Source organism: Selaginella moellendorffii, unplaced genomic scaffold (assembly GCF_000143415.4).
Source record: "Selaginella moellendorffii unplaced genomic scaffold, v1.0 SELMOscaffold_11, whole genome shotgun sequence".
Lineage (NCBI taxonomy): Eukaryota > Viridiplantae > Streptophyta > Lycopodiopsida > Selaginellales > Selaginellaceae > Selaginella > Selaginella moellendorffii.
The window spans coordinates 1,285,564-1,300,257 of NW_003314272.1; the positions used below are offsets into that span (position 1 = coordinate 1,285,564).

Consider the following 14,694-nt stretch of genomic DNA (forward strand, 5'->3'; position numbering starts at 1 on the left):
GAAAACCCTTACTCTGATTTCGCCGCGCACAGGAGCAGAGGAGCGCCGCGAGAGAGAGAGAGAGGCTCTCGATTCTCCATCGCCTTGGATCGCAGCGATTGTGGCAGCGGTCGGCGGCGCCACGCGGGTGAGTGAACGCTTGCTCGAGCGAATGATTGATTGACTGATTGATATTGGATTGAGCTAAAGCGGCTGATTCGTGTTTTCTAGGGTTCGTGGGAGCGAAATTCACTGCCCGTGCTGCGATTCGAAGGCGCTGCGAGGCTCCTGCGCGTTGCGACAAGGGTGGCTGCAGTAGTTTCTTTTATGTCTGAAGGCGTCGCCATATACTTGGGTTTGGTTGGGTTGCTTGGGCAGTACTGCCCTACAACGAGGAACAGACATAAGCCGCAAGAGCTCGCCTCTCTGCCCGCCATCGCCACCGCCACCTTGGTGCTGCATGCGGCAACTCTCGGCCCCCAGGAAGAGCTCCTCCAGGACCCCGGCATCATCCTGAGCTGATCCTCGCCTCCAGCGCGTCCTCTTTTTTCTTCCTTCGGAAACACCAACATGGCGCTCCTCAACATCGGTGCTAGCAACAAGGATGACGCCTTCTACAGGTACAAGATGCCCCGGCTGGTGACCAAGATCGAGGGCCGCGGCAATGGTATCAAGACCAACATCGTCAACATGGTGGACGTTGCCAAGGCGCTCGCCCGCCCCCCGGCCTACACGACCAAGTACTTTGGCTGCGAGCTGGGAGCGCAGTCGAAGTTTGATGAGAAGACGGGGACCTCGATCGTGAACGGGGCTCACGACCACGGGAAGCTGGCGGCGTTGCTGGAGCACTTCATCAAGAAGTACGTGCAGTGCTATGGCTGTAGCAACCCGGAGACTGAGATACTTGTGAGCAAGGCGGGGATGATCACGCTCAACTGCGCGGCTTGTGGCTACATCTCCAACGTGGACATGCGGGACAAGCTGACGACGTTCATTGTGAAGAACCCACCCGAGCAGAAGAAGTCGGGCAAGGACAAGAAGCTGCGCCGGGCCGAGAAGGAGCGGCTGCAGGAGGGCGAGCTTGCGGACGAGGAGATGAAGAAGTCCAAGAAGGAAGGTAGCCGGAAGAAGAAGGACGAGGACAAGAAGGCGCCCAAGAAGAAGCCCGGGTCTGACGAGGAGGAGGAAGTCTCGCCCGTGGCGAGCCAGGCGGACGACGAGGAGGTGGCGGAGGACGAGGACGACGTGCAGTGGCAGGCCGATACCTCTGCTGAGGCGGCAAAGCAGCGGATGAAGGAGCAGCTCACCAGCGTGACGACGGAGATGGTGATGCTGGCGGAGCCCGAGGAGGACAAGCCGGTGGACTCCCCCCGCGTGGGCGTCGGCGGCGGCAAGTCGAAGATGAGGAAGTCCCTCTCGTCCAAGAAGTCGGATATTAAGGAGGCCGACATTCCCAAGCTCCAGGAGCTGAGCCTGCACGACAAGCTGGTGAAGGATCTCAAGGCGAAGATCGCGAGCGGCTGCTCCGCCGCCGAGGCCGCGTCCCTGGTGCTCAACAAGCCGGATCCGCCGCTGGACGTGATGGTGGCCTACTTCCAGGCTCTGTTCGACGGCGTGAGCAAGGATCTGTTCAAGGAGGTGAAGAAGTCCAAGGAGTACCTCGAAGTGGTGGTGCAGGACGAGAGCTGCCAGAAGAACTTGCTGGTGGCGATGGAGGTGTTCGCGTCCACCGGGGTGGACGTGTCCAAGCAGATGCTCCTGGTGCTCAAGTTCCTGTACGACGCGGACGTGCTGGAGGAGGAGCACATCCTCGAGTGGTATTCGTCCAAGCCATCGCCGCTGGTGGGAGCCAAGGCCGAAAACGTCAAAAAGGCGGTGGAGCCGTTCATACAGTGGCTGGAGAACGCCGAGGCCGAGACCGAGACGGAGGACGAGTAGAGGATGCTACGCGCTGGGCTGGGTTGGATTTCTTCTTCGTTCTTTCTTTCTTTCTTCCATCGTTTGATCGTGTGCGTGTGTGTGGCTTGCTTCTCTATGGTGTGTTGTTCATCCTCTTCACGAAATAATAAACTTTTATAATGTTATGTACCCTTATAGTTTAAGAATACAGGGGAAGGAGAGCTCTAGCCCCCTAGGGTTAGGGTTCCACGACGGGCGCTACTATCTCTCTCCTCCATCGAGGTAAATCCAGGCGGCAGTGGAGGGGGAGATCGCCATGAGATTTGCGCATCACGGCAGCAATGGAGGGGGAGACGCTGTCGGATTCCATCCGCAGGGAAAAGGGAGAAGCCTTTTGCGCGAGTTCTTGTGACGCCGGGGAAGGGAGGAGAGAGAGGGCATGGGGTGATCGTCCAGTCATGCGGGGCAAGCAAGAACAGGAGGAGGAAGAACAGCGCCACGAGTGACGACAATGGCGGGCTCCTTGTCAATGTCCAAGACGGAGCAGATCATTGTCGAGTTTTTCGTCAAATGCCTCCACATCATTCTCGAGGCCAGGATCCCGTGCTCCTCCTCCAACTCCTCGTCGCAGCCAGGTAGGGATTCGCCCTCTCCGGCCTCCTCCTCCTCCTCCTCCAAGGACCGCTGGTTTAATCTGGTGCTTGGGGACTGCCCCGCGGCGCTGGAGAGCGCGGAGCCCTGGAGGAGGGGCCCCGGAGATCATCCTCCCATGGTGGTGGACATTCTGCTGGATAGATCTTCCGGGGATCACAGGTTTCGTGGAGGAGGAGGGCCGGGGACTCCGGACTCGTGGAGCGAAGGGGAGGCCGAGGACTCTTACGGGACAGTGCTCGAGAGATGGACGATCAGCCACGAGCGGTTTAGCCAGCGACGCAGCGGGTCTAGCAGCAGCCACGCGCTAGAAGTTCCAGGGATTTACAAGCGCGCCACCATCCTCGTGAGGACGCTCTACTGCTCGGTCCGGACTCTCCCGGCCCATCGCCTCTTCCACCTCGCCACCTCGTCGTCGCAGAGCCGGAGCTTCAGCCTGGGTTTCAAGGTCTGGGCGTCGCCGCCACCATTGCTCCCGGATGAAGCGGCCATGGAAGTTCGCGGCTTTGCTCCAGTGGAGACCCCGATGGGCCGGCTGGCCGTCTCGGTGGCGTACCGCCACACCACCGCCGTGACCGCGCTGGAGGTGACTCCCGCGATTCTTCCCAGGATCATCGCGGACTACGTTGGCAGCCCCACGACGGATCCTTTGCGGAGGCTGTCGGCGGACTCTTTCACGGGGTCGGTTCCTTGCGGTGGGATTTCTGGAAGGCGGGGAGTTCACGTTGTCTCCGTGCCAACTTCCGTGCCGAGCCCGCCATCCGGGATTGGACGCCGCCACAGCTGGGGTGGCGGGCTCAACAAGCTCCAGTCGCCGACGCTTCTGCCACCTTCGTCACCATCTTTCGGCAGCTCGCCTTCCTCTCGCCAGCACTCCCCGGTTGCTCCTCCGACTACCAGGACCAACCATAGCCAGCCGATTCCAATCTACGAGCAGCAGCAGCAGAGGTCGAGGCTCTCTCCGCCGAATCCCTCGCCGCCGGGGACGTGCCACTCGCTGGAGAGCAGCCTTGCCAGATACTTGCCTAGGCACTCCACCGCGCCGGTTAGCATCCCAAAGCCTTCGAGCGTCCGGGGCCTGCCCGACAGGAGTGCGCTTCCTCCGCCAACTCCGAGGAGGAGCTTCGAGCAGCCGCCCCAGCATGTCTACGCGAGCTCTAATCTCTCCGGTGCCCGAGGGGATGTGCCCCCACGGCTGTCGGCGTCGACGCTCGCAGAATCGATGCTGCTGATATCTCCTCCTCATCCATACCAATCGAGTCAGGTAAGCATGTTTCTTACGGTTCTCTTTGTGCCGCTTGTCTGACTTTGTCCACTTAGGGAGATGAAGGGCCTCCCTCTGGTGTCAAGCGTTCCCTCTACGGCTCCCCTCGCGTCTCGCTGTCGAGGTCGTCCATCAAACTCCGTGACGACACGGACGACGAGGAATTCGCTTGTCCCTTCGCGGTGGACGAGGACGACGAGGAGCTCCAAAGCAGGTTTGTTTGGAGTGTTTGTTTTTCCGGATCTTTTCTCTGTATCACACTTTGTAACTATCAGAAGTCCCCGGACTCGACATACCAATGTCTTCGAAGCCTCCGGACCAAAGTCGCAGCATGCTGCGGTCGGCGCACTCGTGAGGCTTCTCAAATCAGCCCCGCCACTGCAGGGGCGATCGTGGTCGCTAGCAGGAGGAGAGGTGGACATGGCAGCAGTGGCATCGCCCGAGGCGACACACCAGGTGGTGCGATCAAAGAGCCGTCCCATTCCAGGAGCAGTGCAGCAGCACAGGTATCAAGCAAGCGCGGCAGCGTATCAAGCACCGCATCATGTTTATCGACAGCAGCAGATGACCAAGAGCCTCAAGACAACGAGCGAAGCGCTGGAGGAGCTGGAGGTGTACAAGGATCTGCGCAAATTCATCCTGACCGAGCAAGGAAGTGTACAGGCAAGCAGACAATGAATTGTGTATATACAAAACAAGAAAAAAGTACCAAGTTTGGACAACATTGATTTTTATTATTATTGAAATTCGATTGATCCATCGCTCGCATGGATCACAGACCCAAGCAAAGAATTTGCAAACTTGGATTCTTGCACAAACTTGATATCTTGACAGAAAAAATTAAAAAATAAAAAAGGATTTTCATGGGACAATGGCTTTAGTCTCGTCGACAGGGTTTCGCTTTTGTGGTGCGATCAAGCACAATGCCGCCTTGATCGCCAACAAGAGGCGAGTGTCTTTCAAGTTGCGGCTTTGCTTAATTCGTTTTTGCTTCGTCACTCCAGGCAAGTTTTGGCTATGGCGAGTAGCAGTGGCAGGATTGTGGATAGCCATTTGCACGTCTGGGCGTCAAAGAAAGAGGTTAAATTGTCGAGCTTGGAAACAGATAAGTAATGCTTGTTCATCAGGCACAAGACTTTCCGTATTTTCCTGGCCAAGAACCCACAATCGATGGAAGCATTCAACTCCTTCTCGATGTCAGTTGTTTTTCTTTTCTTTCTTCTCTCTGGATCAAATGGGTGTTCCGTGTCTCGGCTTTCAGAAGCTTTGTGAGGCTAACGTTGCTGGCGCTCTGATTGTCCAGCCCATCAATCACAAGTTTGATCACTCCTACGTAACAAGGTGATGTTCTCTACTCGTTTGCAAGGATCTTTGTCTTCCAGAAGCACCAATGTGGAATCAGCAGTGTGCTGCAAAGCCACCCTGAGAAATTCGTTGGGTGCTGCTTGGGAAACCCCGAACAAGACGGTCGTGGCTTGGCAGAACTCGAACGCTTAGTTGAGCATGTAAGTTGCTTCTTCCATTTTTCTGCTTTTGCTACAAACTTTTGCCTCGCAGGATGGATACCGGGCTGTGCGCTTCAATCCATACTTGTGGCCGTCTGGAGAGAAGGCAAGCCTTTGACCAGAAAGCTTTTGTTCCAAACTCTCTCTTTCGTGCACAGATGACCAACGAAGTTGGCAAGCGAATGTTTGCAAAGGCCGGGCAGCTTGGCATACCGGTGGGATTCATGTGCTTCAAGGTAGACTTCACTTTAAAGATCTCGTGATCCTTGATCTTCTTTGTAAATGAATCAGGGACTCTCTCTTCACATAGAGGAGATCGAGACATTGTGTTCTCTGTATCCATCGACCACTGTCTTGATTGATCACTTTGGCTTCTGCAAGCCGGCCGTGTGAGCTGCTCAAATTCATAATCCAGCTCACTGTTGGCTTTACTCTTCTGTGTCGTGTTTCTAGCACCGAAGAGGAAACTGCGACATGGAACTCGCTCCTGGGCCTCGCTCGATATCCACAGGTTTGCTTACACTACATATAATCTTATGCACTTACACAAAACGAAAAACTTCTTCACAGGTCTACGTCAAAGTGAGCGCATTCTTTCGGGTGTCGAGAGAGTCATACCCGTACAAGGATACTTGGACAATGCTGCGTCGGCTGCTGGATGTCTACGGTCCTAGGAGACTCATGTGGGGAAGGTCAGCAAGAAGTCACAAAATACGATCAGATTGACAATCTTTCCTTTCTTGTGGCAGTGATTTTCCTTTTGTGAATCAGGAGTGTGGATACGCTAACGCGGTAGGCATTCTACACGCTGCGCGTGATCACGGTACGGTGTCCCGAGACGAGCTGGAGTGGCTGCTCGGTAAGACGGCAAGGCAAGTCTTTGGAGGTGTTTGGGCGGCAAGCAGCTGAAATGGTGTGATTGAGACTCGACACATTTCAAAGAACAACATGAAAACTTTTAACACCTCGTTTACTATTATAACTCTCAGTGCTCACACACATCTATACATTCGCACCATCTGTGCTCACGGTATTGGAACTGGTCCATCACCTGCACATTATCAGTCAGCAAAGCTTTAACACCGCATATCTGAAGACGTACCTGGTTTTGGCTCATCACCGGGTTTTGGAAGTGGGCCTTTGCCTGGAGAAAAAGGAAATAAAGTAGGTAGAAAGCTGATAGAAAAGTGCAAACCTGGCCTGGGCTTGTTTCCAGGAAGTGGTTTGCCTCCAGGACGCGGTTCTGCACAAAACAAAAAGTTGGAAACTGAAGAGGGAAACAGAAAAGACCTGGCTTTGGTTCAGGCTTCGGATTTGGCCTTGCTCTTCCTGGTTTTGGCAATGGTTCGTGATGAATGAATCGGTCATTGAAAACATGCTATACAGACCTGGCTGTGGCAAAGGTTCGTCTCCTGGGTTTGGCTTTGGCTCGTCTCCTGGATTTGGCTTTGGCTCGTCTCCTGGGTTTGGCTTTGGCTCGTCTCCTGGGTTTGGCTTTGGCTCGTCTCCTGGGTTTGGCTTTGGCTCGTCTCCTGGATTTGGCTTTGGCTCGTCTCCTGGATTTGGCTTTGGTTCGCTCCCTGGCAGACGAACACAATGACAAACTTGCAAAAAAAGGAAGTGTGCAGACCTGGTTCATCCCCTGGGTTTGGCTTTGGCTCGTCTCCTGGGTTTGGCTTTGGTTCGTTCCCTGGAAGACAAATACAATGACAAACTTGCAAGAATGAAGTGTGCAGACCTGGTTCATCCCCTGGGTTTGGCTTTGGCTCGTCTCCTGGGTTTGGCTTTGGCTCGTCTCCTGGATTTGGCTTTGGTAAAATGACAGGAAGAAAAATGACTTGTAACCAACCTGGCTGCGGCTTTGGCTCATTTCCGGGCGATGGTAAAGGATCAGCTCCTGGAGTTAGCTTGGGTTCGTCTCCGGGTGCAGGCTTCGTCGGAACTGGTACACCACCTGGAAAAACGAAAGAAGAAAGCATCTGCGAGTGTTATATAATGCGCCACTAAACAATAGAAACGAAGTACCTGGTCTGTCAATCAGCTTGCGACCAACTGCGAGGAAAAGCTTGTAAACAAGAAAAGAAAAAGAGAAGAGAAAAATCTCAGTACTTGGATTCAGCTGGTTCGTACCGAGTGTTCCTCCCTCGGCCCGGTCTGACAAAATGGAAGAACCTTAAGTTTCTGTGTGAGAAACCAGCGATATCCTTACTCTTGGCTCCATTCAGGCTCGACAATGCGATGTACGCAAACGCCAACAAAACGAAGAACTTCATCCTTTTCGCGGCTACGGAGCGATTGATCGATGATCTTATCTCCACTCGAGAGAAAGAGTGGGGTTTTTAAGCGCACCCCAAAAGTGACAGCGATGAGTGGTACATGGACTGCGTAACCACGCGCGCTGGACTGTCGTATGCACCTAGTTGCTGAAAAGACCGAGCCACCTTAATAGGCAATGGCCGGCTTTTTTTTTTCCCATCTTTCTTTGTGCTGGAGTTGCCAGCTTCTGTTTTATGCAGATGTCGTGCTCAATGGAGAGTGGGCCGTCCGTCGAGAATTTTGGAAGCACAACAGGTACGACGAGATATGCCTGCCACTGGGGGAGATTTACAAAATCGGTAAGGATTAATGATGCCCGTAGCACTACCAAAGTTTAATTTACTTGGAGTGGGAAAGGATCAAACTCGAGTCGGCCACGAGGGACTTCTTGTCCGAGGTTCTCGACACGTAAAATGCCCGCTCTGGGCATCAAGCGCACGGATCGCTCTCGACCTCAGGAAGGCTACCTCCATAGCTACGCGCCACCATCCCATGGTGCTATGATGAGAAAGATCAGAATAAATAAAAACAAAGTTAGTCATTTGCGCATCTTGCAGCGTAGGTGGAGTACATTTTTCTAAAGGATGCCGAGCTTTACGCGGTGGCCAGACTGCGCCACCACGCTCATAATTGTAAAATGGCGATGGGTTCTTTGGCATTTGCTTTTGGAGAGAAAGCATCTTTATTTGACGTGAGGAAAGAAGCTCTTTTCATAGTTTGGGGTGAGAGAGGATCGAACTCTCGACTTGAGCATGCCTCTATAGCTGTGACGCGCTGGCCCAAATTGTCAATTTGGGCAGTTGCAAGAGAAGCTTGAACTCCCAACCTTGGTATAAATCAAAAGCTTTAAGATCTACACATATTGCATTTGCAAAGTGTGTTGAGGAAAGCTTGAACTCCTCCAAATCTGTCAATAGTACGCATTTGGACAACCGCCCATTTTGATCCGGGATATCGTGCATGGAGTAATGTGTGCCTCGTGCATTTTGCTAGAGCACACCGGGTGAGAGTCAAGGTCACTCAAATTTATCGTGATGACGTTCTTCCACAAAAAGTTTGCAGTCTAGAGGTGAGAGAGGATTGAACTTTCGACCTGGGGGTGGGCATTTTGTCAATGACATGTGACAAATACCTTTCTTTGGCTCGAACTTTCCTTTCTGGAGCTATTGTAACGAATCCGGAAACGTGTCCCTCGGATGTGAGCTTCGCATGGAGTGATTTCAATCGATTTGGAGAGCATCTTCCCATGTATACGTGACGTAGAAGAAAGCAAAAGCGAGTAGAGGTACAAGCGAAAGATCTTTTCTCGTGTTTGGCATGAGGCCAGGCCGCCTGACGCGATTTCGAATATGCCACTGTTGACAACGGAGTTTCTAGCGGTGCTGGTTGCAGCATGGAGGATCCACGAACCCACCCACAGTGATAAAGACAACCTCAGACAAAACCAGGTACTATAAACTCTTCACACCTTCTCCATAGGCGATCGATCTTTCGCGCGAGAAGCTTGTTCCGCAACAAGGGATCCAAGAAACCCATTGCAAATGCGTCGCTCTTGCAGCCAGCAGTCCTTGAGCGATCTCTTAATTGGCGCCCCGGCTGTGGCCCTCTCCCCCCAGAAGAAATGCAACGTTGCAAACGGGCGAAATGGCATACGAAGGCTGCGCAAGAACACCGTTGTCAAGATCCTGGCTCGTCTCAACAGGGCCTCTAGAAAATCTTCGCGCGGCTTTGCTCTCGCCTCCAGAAGATGTTCCTCCACGCCCTCCTCGCCAAAAGTCGTGAGTATCGTCGAGAAAGTTCGAGTTCGAGCTGATCTTTCTTGTCTTGTCCAGTGCTTGGATGGATCTAAGAAAGATCATCGAGACAAGCTGGTGCTACTGAATTTGCTTGCTGCGCTCTATGGCCTTGGAAACGTAATCTCCAAGTTCGTGGACGCAGGAGCAGCTCCAGCAACTTTAAACTCGGCAGTCAAATACGCGTCGGCGTCGCTTGTGTTCCTTCCGTTTCTGATTCGAAGCCTCAAGAGCGACGATGGCGGCCACATTCGAGCTGGAGTGGAGCTTAGCTTGTGGACGTTTGCTCACAGCCTTCTCTCGAGTAGCAGCCCGAGAAGCACCGACATGAACGCGGCTTCACTGCTCTATGCATTGACGGTGAGCCCGATCGTAAAGAACGCGTAGGTTTTGATCTTCGTTTTACAGGTTCTTGGCATTCCCGTCATGCAGCTCTATGCCGGGAGATCAAGCAAAGTTACATGGCTGGCTATCACGGCGGCTCTCCTCGGTAAGTTCGTGGCCTTCATGATCGTTTTGAGTTGGAATTGGCAACTTCTTTTCTTGTTAAAGTCGTTGACTTAGAACTTTGGTCGTCCATGGCAGGCATGGGACTCCTGGAAGAAGAAGGAGCTGGATGGAAGGGAATTCTTCTACCATCGTGTGATAGCACCTGGGCGATTGTCGAGGCATCCTTCTCCATCCTCCAGCTTCTTCGATCGGAATCACTTGGAAGGAACCGAGACCCCGTGCGATTAAATGCGATTCAGCTGTCGCTTCTCTCGATCCTCAACGCTGGAGTGGAGCTGAGCCACCTCAACTCCTGGACTAGTCTCGTGAGCGAAGCACAAACGCTACCGTGGTGTCCTCTGCTTTTCAGTGGCCTCGTCTGCGTCGGCCTGGGGAGTTTGCTGGAAATGCGAGGCCTTCGAGGAGTGAACAGCTCCACCATCGCCATGAGCAGCCTCATGATACCAGTTTGGGGAGCTTTCTTCTCGCTGCTAGAGCAGGGAAGATCCTCGCAGGAGATCGCCCTTCTCTCGGGGATGGTTCTCACGGTTGCCAGGCTTTCTAGCTTCTTCATGCATGGACTGCTACACCATCGAGACGACGAGGAGGAGGATAATAGCAACAGCCAGCAAAGTTCTCAAAAATCGGGGGTTAGAAACCATCTTCCAGTGATGATCTTATCGTGCCAGTTGAAGTATCCATACTACGTTAACCAGGCCCAGGCTCTTCTTGGAGATGTGGACTCGAGCATGAACTCCAGCCTAGAGCTACTGGAAAACACGAGCTTTCCCGATCACCAACAGCGAGAAATCTATCAAGTGAAGGCTTTGCATGATCATCTACTAGTAGGCGCATCCGATGGGATTCAAGGGAGTGGTCATGCTGACTACTCGCTTGTAGACACAACTGTTCATATCGTCACGAACTTTAACAACACCTTCGTCGCCTTGAGTGTGAGTACGCTGCAAACGTTGGCGAGCTGGGCAGACAGTACTCTCACGATTTTTGTAAGCTAGATCTGTAGAAGTATGATGAAAAGAGCAAGGCTGCAATTGTAACGATGACGTAGGAGATGATCACAAGCCTTCCGAACTCCTGTAAATGAAATACAAGACCATCCATCAGGTACCTGAAAGAATATCACCACCTTTGGATCTGGTGCTAGAATAGTTATAACGAAGGATAGGAGGGTCATCAGCGATTGCAAGGCGCTTTGCACGCCACCAATTCTTCCTCTCTCTTGTTCTTCGACTGTGGACTGGATCACAAAAATGAGAGGAAAGCCAAGCTTAAGTTCTTGCCTGCATGAGCTGGGTCACGGCCAGATCAAACATCCACAGGCCCAGTCGAGAAGCTACGATTCCAGAGATAAGAAGTGATGCCGCGACGCTGGTCTTGTGGATCCAAACCGAGGCCACGCTCACCATCAAGCACAGCCACTGCACAAAGACGTTTTGAGAGAGTTCTTCCGGGATGTTTTCTACGAGAGGGGCATTTACTTGAGTCGAGATGGCCCAGAGGCCTGCTTTGCCGGTTCCTTCCCTGGACTGGAGAACTGGATACATATATGTTGCTGCCACTCCTAAGAATGCTCCAAGGCCTCTTGCAACACCAATTATGTGCGCTGGCACTCCCTTCCATGCCAATGCGGCAGTCATCACAAATCCAAAGCTGGGAGAAAAGATAGAAATATTGAAGAGGAAGTTTATTCGAACCTTAGAACTGTGCAGTGGAGGACTGCCAATGCCACCGCTGCTAGCACCACTTCTTGTCTGAAGTAGCTCGCCCATCCATCGATCATCGCAATACAAGCTCCCTTGACGAGTTGCGTGACTCCGGTTAGAGCTCTAGGATCAAGTTTATCCTGACATTTCTTGGATCTGGAGAGCTTCTGGAGCGCAGGGGCGCGGTGGAAGACGGTAGACAAAAGCCGATACTCCAGAGCGAGGCTCAAACCATTCCACGCGACAGTGGCGATCAAGCAAGGAATCGCCGAGAAGCTGCTCAGCCAGATCCCCACGAATGCGGGAGCCAGCATCTTGCAAACCAGATCGATCCGCTTCATCGCCGAGTTGATACGCGTGAGGCTCTGCCCCGGAAGCTCGCCCAATGTCACAGCCCTGTGAAATCAAGAGACCGTTAAAAGAAATCCCAAATCCCTAAAAACAGAGGACTCCGACCAGTCCCGCTCGAGCAGGATTCCCACCGCCAGCCCGCTGAGAATCCCCACGGCGCCCAGGGAATGGACACTTGCGATCGCGAGTTTCCTGCCCAATGGCGGGATTGATCCCGGGATGAGCAGCGGCGAAAGGGCAGTGGCGGACAAGGCGATGGACACGTTTCGTGTCCCGATTCCAAGCCGGAGAAGCTGCGCATGGTCACACAGAATTAGAGGAAAGAACGATCGCAAGCGTTTGGCTTTGCTCGCCTTGATGTGGCTGATTTTGTCGACTGCGCTTCCAATGGCAGCGCCGAATGCCGACGTTGCGGCGGCCTGGACGAGGCCATACGCCGCGGTGAGGAGCAGAGAATTGGATCCCACTCTCATGAGCAGCAGAGCGACCAGGAAATCCCACATTCTGCGCAAAGAACTGGCATGATCAATCCGAGAAAGATGGGATCCTGAGAGCAATTTACCCGGCTCCCCATCGCCCCAAGAACTGAGCCGCGTACAAGAGCCTCAAATCCACCACCTCTTCCTCCTCCTCTTCTTCCTCTCCTCCAAATTGATCCAACGCCACGAGAAGCGTCTGAGAAGAATTAAACTCCTCGCCACCATCGCCATCCCGACCGCAAAGCTCCCCGTCCACCATAGTGATGCTTGCAAATGCCTTGGATTTATCAAGCTTTCTAGCTACAGTCGAAGTATATATATACACGCACGCGCGCACAAGTCATTTAGTGCTGAAGTGGCCCTTGAGGAAAGCGATCATGTCGTTGTAGACGTCGTCCCGCGCTCGAGTGCTGAGGATGAAATCGAGGTGTGCATAATCCTCCACGTACAGCACCTTGGGGTTGCAAGTGAGGAGCTCCAGTGTGTGTGCGACATCTTTGGTGTCGGACAAGCAGTCCTTGCCACCGTAAGCCATCCACACTGGAAGGGCAGGAATGGTGGCGATGTCATACTTTGGAGGATGGAGCTGGCGGTAGTTTCGCAGATTTCCCACCCAGCCATAGTCGAACCGCTCATACGTGCCCTTCCGGATCACTGAAGAAGATCAAAGAGCTTTATCGCCAAGACAAGAGGAAGAAAGAGTACCGACTTTGTGCGAGGTGCTGCATGTTCTTGAGAGACGTGGACTGTGGCTCGTACTGCAAGTAGTATGGGATTCTCGACACGTTGAAGCAACAGTTGGGACCTAGAAGGAAACCACCAAAGTGTTTTGCCTGTCACAACGAGTTCACAGCTCGAGACCGGCTTACCAGTTATGGCCGCCAGAAGGTTTCCACAGTCCACTTCCGGATCTGCGCAGGCCTTGTCAACGAGCTCCACGCCGATTTCGCTGGACAAGCAGCAGGACTTGATTGAGCAGGAAAGCAAATCAAATCAGAAGAACCTTACTTGTGAAGGTTGAATTCATACAGACCAACCGCATTGCAAATCTGTCAGTGGGAGCCGGGTAAATCGAAACCATCTCCAGAGGTTGCAAGAAGCTACGTACCGCGTCAATGTAAAGAAATGCGGCAGTACGAATGAGCTTGGAGGTGATATGATCCAAGTACGTGATCGGGCTCAGGAATGCCGCACCAGATACCAGTCGAGAAGTTTTTGGTGATGTTAGCGCCGCCAGGCCTATGATGGTGCCCTGTGAAAACCGGAGAGAGGATCGAATTCAGCACAAGAAGAAACATACGTCCCACACCTGAGAATGGCCAACGTAAAACACTTCCGAAGATGTTGAGCTGTGAATAAACTCCAGTATTGCTGGGATGTCATACTCTGCGAGTTCGTCCCAAGACCAGTCCCAGTATTTCTGTGAATAATTTGTCATCAATCACACAAACCAATGAGGAGCACGGAAAGCCATGATGATCATGATCGAGAACCTTATCGTGTATGGAGAGAGTTTCGTGACCCCGGCTCCAATAAGTTCCACGGCCGTTGGAAATCCACACATCAAAACCTTCATCTGCCAGGATAAAACCAAGTGATTGCGATGGCGGATTCAGAAACCAAGTATCGCCCCCCTGGAAATCAAAAACAAGAAGAAAATTCTTTTCAGAGATGATCTCCCTAGTCATATCCCGAAACATGAAAAACTCTCAAACCTGGAGCAATCCATGCTGGAGCAAGACTGCCGGACGAGGAAGGGCACCACCCTTGCGAACTCCATACGGGATCCGCTGGACAGCAACGTGGAATCCATCTAGAGTGGTCACCTGTGTCGGGTCGATTGATCGTGAAAGAGGAGTGACAAGATAAGATCATTACCTTGTGCTCGAGACAAGGATACCCAAATGGCCGCACGAAGACGCTGCACAAGCCAGCTCCTCGATCAAGCGAGGCAGAGGAAGGTAAGGAGAGACAGAGGAGCACTGTGGCGGCGATTGCCCACATCCACTCCATATCCAGCCCTCTGCCCTGCCGTGAATTTCAAACATCCCTCTTCACAATATTTAAACCTTTAATATTCGACTGTGACTATTAGCATTACTAACAGGAGAACCAAGGTATGACAAGATCTATGTATGTACAAGATCAAAGTTGGTCAAGTGAAAGGTTCTGCGATTGCCTACTCCTTTTTTTCAGCATTCCTGCTAATTCTTTGCGGTTGATGTTTGGACAAATGTCACGAGG

At 52.7% G+C, this 14,694-nt stretch overlaps 8 protein-coding genes across 13 annotated transcripts; 4 read left to right on the top strand and 4 right to left on the bottom strand.

The window, feature by feature from the left end:
* Nucleotides 1-336: 336 nt before the first annotated feature.
* On the top strand, nt 337-2,067 carry LOC9658585 (eukaryotic translation initiation factor 5). The gene has a single exon (XM_024673745.1). It carries the CDS (start codon nt 550-552, stop codon nt 1,915-1,917), a length of 1,368 nt encoding a protein of 455 aa, XP_024529513.1. The 5' UTR covers nt 337-549; the 3' UTR covers nt 1,918-2,067.
* Nucleotides 2,068-2,105: 38 nt separating this feature from the next.
* LOC112345964 (autophagy-related protein 13b-like) lies at nt 2,106-4,552 on the top strand. Of its 2 annotated transcripts, none has more exons than XM_024673798.1 (3): nt 2,106-3,793; nt 3,850-4,007; nt 4,069-4,552. In XM_024673798.1, exons 1-3 carry the CDS (start codon nt 2,390-2,392, stop codon nt 4,469-4,471), a joined length of 1,965 nt encoding a protein of 654 aa, XP_024529566.1. In that variant the 5' UTR covers nt 2,106-2,389; the 3' UTR covers nt 4,472-4,552. The 2 variants fall into 2 exon arrangements, with proteins under 2 accessions (XP_024529566.1, XP_024529567.1); XM_024673799.1 differs by having other exon boundaries at nt 4,072-4,552.
* A 103-nt stretch (nt 4,553-4,655) lies between these two features.
* LOC9650966 (4-sulfomuconolactone hydrolase) lies at nt 4,656-6,343 on the top strand. The gene is made up of 11 exons (XM_002968707.2): nt 4,656-4,741; nt 4,798-4,873; nt 4,921-4,989; nt 5,055-5,134; nt 5,199-5,298; nt 5,351-5,404; nt 5,457-5,534; nt 5,590-5,687; nt 5,752-5,809; nt 5,869-5,990; nt 6,048-6,343. The coding sequence occupies exons 1-11, from the start codon at nt 4,665-4,667 to the stop codon at nt 6,205-6,207; spliced, it is 972 nt and encodes a 323-aa protein (XP_002968753.2). The 5' UTR covers nt 4,656-4,664; the 3' UTR covers nt 6,208-6,343.
* Nucleotides 6,250-7,663, bottom strand: LOC9650967 (protein TsetseEP). 4 transcript variants are annotated; one of them, XM_024673801.1, is made up of 11 exons: nt 7,508-7,662; nt 7,429-7,452; nt 7,324-7,350; nt 7,148-7,252; nt 7,037-7,096; nt 6,929-6,988; nt 6,687-6,878; nt 6,589-6,627; nt 6,494-6,541; nt 6,401-6,442; nt 6,250-6,349 (listed from the first exon to the last, which is right to left on the bottom strand). In XM_024673801.1, the coding sequence occupies exons 1-11, from the start codon at nt 7,569-7,571 to the stop codon at nt 6,324-6,326; spliced, it is 687 nt and encodes a 228-aa protein (XP_024529569.1). In that variant the 5' UTR covers nt 7,572-7,662; the 3' UTR covers nt 6,250-6,323. The 4 variants fall into 4 exon arrangements, with proteins under 4 accessions (XP_024529569.1, XP_024529568.1, XP_024529570.1 ...); XM_024673800.1 differs by having other exon boundaries at nt 7,408-7,452; nt 7,508-7,660; XM_024673802.1 differs by lacking the exon at nt 6,929-6,988 and having other exon boundaries at nt 7,408-7,452; nt 7,508-7,663.
* Nucleotides 7,664-8,994: 1,331 nt separating this feature from the next.
* On the top strand, nt 8,995-10,932 carry LOC9658586. 2 transcript variants are annotated; one of them, XM_024674085.1, is made up of 4 exons: nt 8,995-9,392; nt 9,447-9,767; nt 9,816-9,897; nt 9,993-10,932. In XM_024674085.1, exons 1-4 carry the CDS (start codon nt 9,156-9,158, stop codon nt 10,910-10,912), a joined length of 1,560 nt encoding a protein of 519 aa, XP_024529853.1. In that variant the 5' UTR covers nt 8,995-9,155; the 3' UTR covers nt 10,913-10,932. The 2 variants fall into 2 exon arrangements, with proteins under 2 accessions (XP_024529853.1, XP_024529852.1); XM_024674084.1 differs by having other exon boundaries at nt 8,995-9,767.
* On the bottom strand, nt 10,868-12,080 carry LOC112340431 (solute carrier family 40 member 1-like). The gene is made up of 5 exons (XM_024674086.1): nt 11,612-12,080; nt 11,396-11,567; nt 11,198-11,335; nt 11,044-11,154; nt 10,868-10,991 (listed from the first exon to the last, which is right to left on the bottom strand). The coding sequence occupies exons 1-5, from the start codon at nt 11,959-11,961 to the stop codon at nt 10,893-10,895; spliced, it is 870 nt and encodes a 289-aa protein (XP_024529854.1). The 5' UTR covers nt 11,962-12,080; the 3' UTR covers nt 10,868-10,892.
* LOC9650968 (solute carrier family 40 member 2) lies at nt 12,025-12,726 on the bottom strand. Its single transcript, XM_024673928.1, has 2 exons — nt 12,534-12,726; nt 12,025-12,475 (listed from the first exon to the last, which is right to left on the bottom strand). The coding sequence occupies exons 1-2, from the start codon at nt 12,707-12,709 to the stop codon at nt 12,025-12,027; spliced, it is 627 nt and encodes a 208-aa protein (XP_024529696.1). The 5' UTR covers nt 12,710-12,726.
* Nucleotides 12,715-14,520, bottom strand: LOC9658587 (triacylglycerol lipase 1). The gene is made up of 9 exons (XM_002968985.2): nt 14,329-14,520; nt 14,166-14,276; nt 13,944-14,084; nt 13,760-13,870; nt 13,559-13,702; nt 13,459-13,499; nt 13,320-13,399; nt 13,160-13,255; nt 12,715-13,104 (listed from the first exon to the last, which is right to left on the bottom strand). The coding sequence occupies exons 1-9, from the start codon at nt 14,461-14,463 to the stop codon at nt 12,791-12,793; spliced, it is 1,173 nt and encodes a 390-aa protein (XP_002969031.1). The 5' UTR covers nt 14,464-14,520; the 3' UTR covers nt 12,715-12,790.
* Between the last annotated feature and the right edge of the window lie 174 nt (nt 14,521-14,694).

Excerpts from the sequence above, each read along its gene's own strand:
- LOC9658585 (XM_024673745.1), top strand. The coding sequence starts at position 550 with ATGGCGCTCCTCAACATCGGTGCTAGCAACAAGGATGACGCCTTCTAC.
- LOC112345964 (XM_024673798.1), top strand. The coding sequence starts at position 2,390 with ATGGCGGGCTCCTTGTCAATGTCCAAGACGGAGCAGATCATTGTCGAG. Across the intron at positions 3,794-3,849 it reads ATCCATACCAATCGAGTCAG|GGAGATGAAGGGCCTCCCTC; the intron begins GTAAGCATGTTT and ends TTGTCCACTTAG. Across the intron at positions 4,008-4,068 it reads GACGAGGAGCTCCAAAGCAG|AAGTCCCCGGACTCGACATA; the intron begins GTTTGTTTGGAG and ends TGTAACTATCAG.
- LOC9650966 (XM_002968707.2), top strand. The coding sequence starts at position 4,665 with ATGGCTTTAGTCTCGTCGACAGGGTTTCGCTTTTGTGGTGCGATCAAG. Across the intron at positions 5,135-5,198 it reads GATCACTCCTACGTAACAAG|TGTGCTGCAAAGCCACCCTG; the intron begins GTGATGTTCTCT and ends TGGAATCAGCAG. Across the intron at positions 5,405-5,456 it reads TGTGGCCGTCTGGAGAGAAG|ATGACCAACGAAGTTGGCAA; the intron begins GCAAGCCTTTGA and ends TTTCGTGCACAG.
- LOC9650967 (XM_024673800.1), bottom strand. The coding sequence starts at position 7,571 with ATGAAGTTCTTCGTTTTGTTGGCGTTTGCGTACATCGCATTGTCGAGC. Across the intron at positions 7,253-7,323 it reads CAAGCTGATTGACAGACCAG|GTGGTGTACCAGTTCCGACG; the intron begins GTACTTCGTTTC and ends TCGTTTTTCCAG. Across the intron at positions 6,350-6,400 it reads CGGTGATGAGCCAAAACCAG|GTGATGGACCAGTTCCAATA; the intron begins GTACGTCTTCAG and ends GATAATGTGCAG.
- LOC9658586 (XM_024674084.1), top strand. The coding sequence starts at position 9,156 with ATGCGTCGCTCTTGCAGCCAGCAGTCCTTGAGCGATCTCTTAATTGGC. Across the intron at positions 9,768-9,815 it reads CACTGCTCTATGCATTGACG|GTTCTTGGCATTCCCGTCAT; the intron begins GTGAGCCCGATC and ends TTCGTTTTACAG. Across the intron at positions 9,898-9,992 it reads TATCACGGCGGCTCTCCTCG|GCATGGGACTCCTGGAAGAA; the intron begins GTAAGTTCGTGG and ends CGTCCATGGCAG.
- LOC112340431 (XM_024674086.1), bottom strand. The coding sequence starts at position 11,961 with ATGAAGCGGATCGATCTGGTTTGCAAGATGCTGGCTCCCGCATTCGTG. Across the intron at positions 11,155-11,197 it reads CCGTGACCCAGCTCATGCAG|TCCACAGTCGAAGAACAAGA; the intron begins GCAAGAACTTAA and ends TTTGTGATCCAG. Across the intron at positions 10,992-11,043 it reads TTCTAGCACCAGATCCAAAG|GAGTTCGGAAGGCTTGTGAT; the intron begins GTGGTGATATTC and ends TTTCATTTACAG.
- LOC9650968 (XM_024673928.1), bottom strand. The coding sequence starts at position 12,709 with ATGGTGGACGGGGAGCTTTGCGGTCGGGATGGCGATGGTGGCGAGGAG. Across the intron at positions 12,476-12,533 it reads TTGGGGCGATGGGGAGCCGG|AATGTGGGATTTCCTGGTCG; the intron begins GTAAATTGCTCT and ends TTCTTTGCGCAG.
- LOC9658587 (XM_002968985.2), bottom strand. The coding sequence starts at position 14,463 with ATGGAGTGGATGTGGGCAATCGCCGCCACAGTGCTCCTCTGTCTCTCC. Across the intron at positions 13,703-13,759 it reads TTTACGTTGGCCATTCTCAG|GGCACCATCATAGGCCTGGC; the intron begins GTGTGGGACGTA and ends CGGTTTTCACAG. Across the intron at positions 13,500-13,558 it reads CATTTCTTTACATTGACGCG|ATTTGCAATGCGGTTGGTCT; the intron begins GTACGTAGCTTC and ends TCCCACTGACAG.